Below are 7,951 nucleotides of genomic sequence, written 5' to 3'. Positions count from 1 at the left end.
GTAACACGATTATGCTACAGTGGCATACCATAGAATCTACAATGAAAACAAATGCAAAACATCCGCAATACACTGAAGCAACACACCAATCAACTCCAAGAGAACTCGACACAACAAAGACAGCATAACACAATATAAAAAAGCACATCAACACCCCAACAAAAACTATAGCACAAACCTTCAGAAACACTTAAGAAATTTAAAAAAAACAGCAATATAGTTATACATAGTTATACCATTCTGGCAGTTGGCATGTAATTGTACAGTATTAGCATGTTATTGCGTTGTGCTATTTTTTGGATTGTGTTGTTGTGCTGGTTTGTGTAAAGCGCATACAGGTTGCAGTATAGACTTTGAGCGTGCACGCACTGGTTAGCCCGCACTGACGCAGTCAATCCAGTGCACAGACTCGGAGACCCTCCGGTTTCTTAACACAGTGAAACCACTTCAGTCATTTAAAGCTCCATCCGAGGAAGCGCGCGGGCACTGCCGGCAGATCACCCTGCGTGGCTAGCTGCACACGAACTGACTGCATTCTGCAGGAATACAGCCTTATCGGGGAACGCCACTGAAGTGACCGAACGACCGTCCCGATCTGAGGAGCAACGAGAGCACCGACACCAAATCAGTGATGCTTAAAACTTCCAGCCTGCTGCAGGAGTGACACTGACAGTGTGGATTAGCCTGCGTGGGGAGGAAGGTCTGGCAGCAATGCAGTCTGCATGCCAACAAGTATTGGTGCTTGGTACAGACTCAAGGTACAGCCATCCGGTGGACCACAGCACGAACACACCGCTAGCTACGCGTTCATCCTGTCTGGGAGCCGCCACAGCGCCGACAACGGCCCAGCCTGCCCGCCGGAGAGGCGGCACCTTTACACGAACGTCCGCCCCAGGAGCCGCTCCGTGGCTGCCGCAGCCCTGCCTCGCCGTGGAAATGCCGACCCCTGGCAGCCCCACCTGGGCAGCCTCCCTCGGCCCCCACTCCCACAGCCGCCGCCGCCGCCGCAAACCGGCGTCTCCCCTGGCAACAGGCTTCCCAGGCAGGCACGTCTGGCTAGGTGTAGAGAAGGTGATGTCGTAAAACGACTGTCGTAAACCAGGTGCGGTGGTGGGAGGGGGAGAGGGGGCGGAGGGAAGGAGGGAGGTGACTCCGGCAGCATTTAGACACCAGCGAGAGGATCATGGCGGATGGCCCCAGGTGTAAGCGCAGAAAGCAGGCGAACCCCAGGCGGAATAACGGTGAGTGGGGTGATGGCCCGAGGGCGGCCGGGGGGCCCGGGGGTTGCGCTGGAGGGGCCGGCCCGGCCAGAGTGAGGGAAAGTGAATGTAAAGTGGCCGCTGCTCCCGCAGTGCTGCTGCTGTACCGTTACCTGCTCCCTCTCCGCCTAGCGGCTCCCTCCTCTGGACCGTTATGCATCTCATTAGCGCGGCGCGGACTCGGGCGCTCCCCGCCCGCCTGGCCGCAGTCCCCGACAGCCCCTGTCCTGCCCGCAGCCCTCCGAGGGGCACAGCCCCAAACTTGTTACCTGTCACGCAGTGGGCAGCCCCTGCATCCCCAGGGCCCCCGCTCGCCACACTTCATTGGCCTCATCGCAGTTCCTTCCTCACCCCCGAGATCTTTTGTGGGGGTCCTCCGTCCCCTCCCTGCCCCATGCTAACTTGTTACCTGAGTGACAGAAGTGAACTGAGCGGGGAGTGCGCCCCCACCCCGTAAATAAATCAGACTGTTGCTTTGCTGCAGTGCCTATTGATTTATTATTTTCCGTTAGTCGTCACCACAGACTGCTGTAGTTATTTTCTCCCACGTGTTGCCTCCCCCCCCCCCCCCCCTTTACCGACCCCCGCCCATTTAGCTGCGCCCCCTCCAGCCCTGTCACTCGTCCCCCGTGCGCATGTGACCGTGCAGACGTGTCCCCTTTGGGAGCCTTGCCCATTGTTGAGATGCTGTTTTGTGCGTTGAGGAGGTAGAGGGAAGGCGTGAAATGTGCTGAAGCCCCCTCCCGCCCACGCATGTGTGAGGTACCTGTTTCTCTGAGGATGGGTGGGAACGCCTGTACAGAAGGGGGCCCCTTTCGGCTCTCGGAACAACTGCTGCAGTCTATATAAGGAATACATTTACATTTCACAGAGCGGAGTCTCTCGCTCTTTCTCTCTCTCTCTGACTGTACGTGGGTTATTTCTGAAATGAGTTGAGATCACAAGTTGGATGCCCCCCACACCCCCACTGCACTCCCCCCTCTCTCTCTCGTGTTTTGTAATTAAAAGCTTTGCCTTCTGGTTGTGAATTCATATAAGGAGAATAGGTTGTTTGTCCGCACTTCTTCTCGGGATGTGGGACGAAGGTTTTGTGTTGGCTTTTCCTGCCGTTTTTTTAGGTTTTGTCTGGGATTTCCTGTCTCGGGCCAGATAGGAAGGGTTGGGAGCTTGTGAACCAAGATGTGATTTTTTTTTTTTTTTTTTTTTCTCCGCAATGTTAAACGCCTGTGTGACCTGGGATTTGACGCGTCTGGACACAGACCTTTAGACTTGTAATGCATATTTTCTACATACATTTAGGATGTACTTCTTTGAATTTAGAAACTTCTGCCTGTGCTGCCAAGCCTCTTACAACAAGTAGTTGTTATCGCGCAGGCGTTTTGAATTGCCATCTGTAAGTATCGCCTTTAGTTGTTCTGTTTTCTGAAAGGTAAGTTATTTAATGCAAAAGTTCAGATTCTGTATTTCAGATGTTGAGGGGCTTTTCCTGATGCTGATATGTATATGAGATGTGAGCCTGCGCGTAAACGTGTTCACCTGTGGCAAAAGCGCAGAAAACACGATATTCTCTTTTGGAATAAATCCCGCGATTAGGAATATGGTCTGTAGAACAGATTTGGTGAAAGCTCTCTCTGAAATCCGACGTCGACATTGAGCGGGGTTAAAAAAACGTTCTTGATCGCTGCAATGAACGGCTACTTCTGCAGGTAGAAAAAACATGGTATTTAGTTTCTCCTCCCTATATGTCAATCCCTCCATCTTTTGCCTTCCTTCTCTGGGGAGGGGTTTATTTACCATGTTTGCTACGGGGTTGTCCGTATCCATCCATGTTTATTATTAGAGATAAAGGAAATATCAGATCAGAGGGCTTGTCAGGCGCACGGTCGCGACTCCAGCACGCTGAAGTCGAAGGGGGAAGCAAACGGTGTCTGTGATAACATTTCCAGGTACCGTCCGTCGCTTTAGAAGTCCGAGGTGCCCTGTTTTAAACTCAGGGTTCGGGCGTTTATAGATAAGAACGGGCTGAGCAGATCAACGATACAGATGTTTTTGTGAATCAAGTGTTGCGCTGGGAAATGCGATTGGTCTTTTTTTCATCAGCATTGAGTCACGTTAGACAAGGAGTGAGTAAGGGGTGTACCGCCCTGAAATCCATTTTAGAGGGGGCATTTTGTCTCCAAACCCTAATCTCATCCGTTCCTGTAACAAACTCTGGTGTGTTTCATACCGTTCACTCATGGGCTGTGGAATACCCTTGACTTGTAATAATGACAATCTTGCACTCCGATTATTTCGGTATAGTAGGGTGGGCATTCAGTAAATCGCTGCGTGTTGGAGTGCAGATGTTGCATTTGGTCAGCCAGAAGCCTCTAGAGAAGCGGTTGGCTCCTCCGCAGAACCATGCATTAGATGTTATGGTGTTGCTGCGTTGGCCCTTAGCAATGAAAAATACTTACTTTAGTTACCATACCGTTATTTGTGACTCCATTTAACATTCCGGTCCATTAATTATGAAAGAAGGGTGGGCAGGGACGACAGCTTGTGCCTGGGGATGGCAGATTTGAAAAGTTACTATACCAGTGATTGGGCAAAGGCGTTCTCTCGCAGCGCTTTCTCTGTAGTTTGTTTGCTTGTGAGAGAAGAGGATTATATGCTTGCCTGGGCGATCACTACCTTTTTCTGTCTAGTTTGTCCTGAGAGTAAATGCCCATCCTTTGGGGTGATGCTGGTTTAGCCAGCTCAACCCCGCCAGTAGTGCTAGGACAGGATTATATTAATAATTTTTAAAAGATATCGTAAAGGAAATTTTAGTTGAGTAGACATTTGTAGTGACCGAGTGGGATTTCGGGCCTAGTCTTCTGGATTTACAGTTAACGGAACAGAGGAGGGCTCTACTGCTTAACCAAAAAACAAAAAAAACCTGAAACTACAACCCAGTAAAATATGTACCACAGCCAATTTAAGTATGTAAGTGTAATATGCAGGAGGTTACTACTCGTGTGTCCCTGTCAGAAAGTAGTTTCAGAGCTGGAGTACTCCATAGAACGTGTTGAGTACCGACCACTTCATATAAGAGCATACGTTATTTTTTGACGGGTTAAAAAAGGTCACATCTGTAGCCATATGGCCATCCTGTTAGTGTGTTAATCAAGTGTCCCCGTGGGTTTCCCTACAGTATTGGAGGCTGGCCATGTGCTGGCACATAACGTGGACAAGTGGGTCTTGGTGGGAGACCACCTGTTCACAACCAATTTGTCTTTCTGAGGTGGTGTTCTGTGACGTCAAGTGACAGGTGTCCATTCCCCCCCCCCCCCCCTTTTTTTATTTTTTTTACGAGGCCACTGCGAGTTAGTGGCCCTACATCCTTTAAAGACAGTCTTCGTTGGCATGGGGGCAAGCAGCGCGCCAACCAGAATGCTGCGTGGCGAGACACGGCTGGGTTCCTCCCCCCACGCCTCTCGTGAAGGGATGTGGCAGCTGAGCCTGACAGCACGAGCAGCAAGCAAACCGAGCTCAGCTCGGGGTAGAAATCCCCGCCGCCCAGTCGTGGAACAGTAGCAGAGGAGGGAGGGCTTGGGCGGAGCACATGGCGCTGCTTGTGACGGCTGAGTGGGCAGCGCAGCTGGCGGGCGGGGGCGCGCGTGACGCCCTAGGTGTGTAAAAGTAAAGGTATGCCCTGCTGCCGGGCGGGCGCCCAACTGTGAACTTCAAGGTGCTAACAACTGGCAGGATGTCAGGTGTTAGTGACGCGTGAAAGGCTGCATTCTTTGTCACCGCTGCCACCCCGCCTCCGCCTTCCTCAGAGTCCAGACTTTTCTTTACTAGGTATCATGTTTTCGCTCCAGCTGTAATTCTAACTTGCAGTTGGGGAATTAAAGAATGTAGCCCAAGTTAGCATTCCCGGAGAATGATCTGGCAGATGTGGCCAGCTGTTAACTCTTTGATTCGGTAGCGATTTTTTTTAAATTGAGGACACTGGATCATAATTCGCTGCTTATAAATTAAAAAGCGTCTGTATGCTACTCTTTTACACGTGGTATTTACGGGTAAACTTTTCACCACTAGTTTGCTAATGGGCTAGGGAGATTCTTTTACACAACCATTATCTTTCTTAGAAGAATACCTCTCGCAACAGTTGTACATGGTTTTCCTAGCAAAAACTATCAACGTGGTGTGTGTCTTCGACTTGTGTTCTTCTTGGCTAGCACGTGATGTAAACGTTTGGGAGTTGGAATGAAGAGCCTCTAAAAAGCTCTTCAGTTCCTTTTTTTTCTTGCAGTTGTTTCATGGAGAACAAAGTGAACTGAACTCCTACGGTGCTTCCAGACGGACAATGTAATGCTCTTTACGGGAGCGAGCTGTTATAGGCCCGTTTTCAACAGTCTCTGTTTGAAGAGTCAAGTGAACTCCGATGCACATGGAAAGTAACGATTCCCCCAGAATTGCGCACTTTTGGTGTAGTGTATATTCCTGAGTTTGTAACCCAGATTATCTGCTCAAAGTTGGCAAGAGGACCACCACTGATTGGCAAGAGGATGTGCACCAGCCGAGGGACCTCAACCTCTTGATGTTTCCTTTACTTTCTCTGTGTCCATTCCAGTATGTTGGTTTCCGTAGAGGGCAGTCAGTTAACATGATTGGCCCTGCATTCGTAATTATTAGTAATCTGGATCATGAAAGGGTCAGCTATACAAACGTCTTGTGCTCCCTCTGCAGTGACTTGATAGACCTTGTACCACAAATTATGGTCACGTCATTTATATCTCTTCCCTTGGAACTTCTCCGCACAACTTTGACATGTAATAAAGAAACCTGGTGCACCCTTTGCACACGATCCACTTAATGCTTTTTAATCTATATTGCCTGCTTCTTAGTTGGCGCACTGACTTTTTTCACAATACTTTCTATGGCACTCAGGTTTGAATGCAAACTAAGAATGGACATCCAGGCTATTACTGTCCTGGCTCTGCATTGACAGCTGTGACACAGATTATGACTAAATACATCTTGGTAACTTTGAGAATACAAACAGAGGGCTAAGTAGAAAGTGGTACAGCACGTCTAGCTGCTGCCGTGCTCCAAAGCAACACTTTGTGTCCCGCTTAAAAAAAATCTATCTATCGCTGGGGCCGAGCACCTAGGGGAGCATGCCAAGAAGAGTACTTAAGTGCCTCCTTTCTATGCCAAGGGTAAAGATTAGTATTTGATGAAGGGTTACTTTTGGTCAGGACTTTTATTCAGATGGTGTACTTCAAACCTAAGTTTCTTGAACATCACAGAAAGTCATCCTTGAAACACATGCAACACTGCTTCAGAGATGACAATCGTTATGTATCACCCCAGTACTAAGCTCAGAGCATAAGTTTATTCTTCCTTTCTCACTTAAGATTACCTGGAAAATTGAATACTTCTGGGAAAGAATGGAAAAAAACGGTTAGGGTGCTAAAAAAAAAAAAAAGAATGGGCTTAAATGATAAATGTATTGCAATAATTTGTCAATAACTGTGCTGCAGAGTCTGACTTAAGGATCGACCCAAAAGTACTAACAATCTCAAGCTCCCCCTATAACAATTCAATTGTTAACATCTTGGAGGCAAAACTGTGAAGTAGCTTTTGCGTTAGGTGCTTGGCTTATGGTGGGACGCTTATTTTATTTTCTGTCCCTAGTTCTGATCCAGATAGGAATGGTTGATATTGAATAGAAAATGATGGGTAATTCTTGAAATGTTAAGCAGTGATTTGAAAGCCTAAAGATAATTCCAAAGGCACCCCAGCAGAGGAACTCCACAAAGCTGTTATTTTTCAGTGATAGGTTTTCCTATCACGTTCTTGGATGCCATGTGTGGGGCCAGACAGAACTAATGCAATGGTAATACCACCTTTTTTTTAATCATACTGGACAGAACACCTCAAATGAAGATTGGGTAGTTTTCACTTGGAAAGCTTTTGAGGCCCATCACATGAGCACAGACAATAGTTTCCTTTCTGACTACGGCACGTGGTGGCGTTTCATCTGTAGTTCAAAGGTAAACATTTATGTCAGTGGTTCCCAACCTGTGGTCCAGGGACCCCTGGAGGTCCGCAAAGCCTCCTCAGGATGTCCGCGACTACTCAGAAAATTAAATAATATTAACGGTTTAGGTCCCCAGCTTTCAGTAATGACTAATTGGGGGGGGGTCCCCATGGTTCCAATAATGATTCAGTGGGGGGTTCCTGGATTCCAGTAATGATAACATGGGTGTCCACAGAAGTCAAAAGGTTGGGAACCACTATTTTATGTTATTTGCCACTGCTTTTTTTTTTTTTTTTTTTTTTTTTTTTTTAACACGCCACTGTCATTCTTGTTTACTTGCCTGGATATATATATATATTTTTTTTGGTTTGAGGAAGACTAAATCGTTAGTTACGAGGAGTTAAGCCTTAAAGTCTAGCCTGATGTTGCAGATGGTGCTTTAACTGTGTAACCTCAGTCACGTTTTCTGTGCCCCCCCCCCCCCCCCCACCCACCTCTCAAATGTGTTTAAGAGTGATGTTTTGACACTTTAATCAGTAAAGTACCAACCACAGACTCCAAAAGGAAAGCACGTTGCATATCCAGGAATAATATTGAACTGCTTATTATTAAAAAATGATTAGTACTTTCCCAAAAAAAAAAACTAGAAAGAGCAGAGACTCAGAGGAACACACACTTG

The 7,951-nt window shown here is 47.7% G+C and overlaps 1 protein-coding gene across 3 annotated transcripts in view; it reads left to right on the top strand.

Annotated features, from left to right (window-relative positions):
* Positions 1-575: 575 nt before the first annotated feature.
* Positions 576-7,951, top strand: part of ZEB1 (zinc finger E-box binding homeobox 1) — a 351,889-nt gene continuing 344,513 nt past the window's right edge. The window contains exon 1 of one of the 3 annotated variants that reach the window (XM_069211259.1): positions 576-1,241. In XM_069211259.1, the coding sequence (XP_069067360.1) occupies positions 1,184-1,241 (58 nt within the window). In that variant the 5' untranslated portion in view covers positions 576-1,183. Of the gene's footprint in view, positions 1,242-2,296; positions 2,653-7,951 lie in introns of those variants that run through there. The other 2 variants (XM_069211260.1, XM_069211262.1) reach the window with 2 other exon arrangements.

This window comes from Pleurodeles waltl, chromosome 10 (genome assembly GCF_031143425.1).
Source record: "Pleurodeles waltl isolate 20211129_DDA chromosome 10, aPleWal1.hap1.20221129, whole genome shotgun sequence".
NCBI lineage: Eukaryota > Metazoa > Chordata > Amphibia > Caudata > Salamandridae > Pleurodeles > Pleurodeles waltl.
Note: the sequence above shows the minus strand (reverse complement) of the source record. Positions and strands in the feature narration are given on the sequence as shown.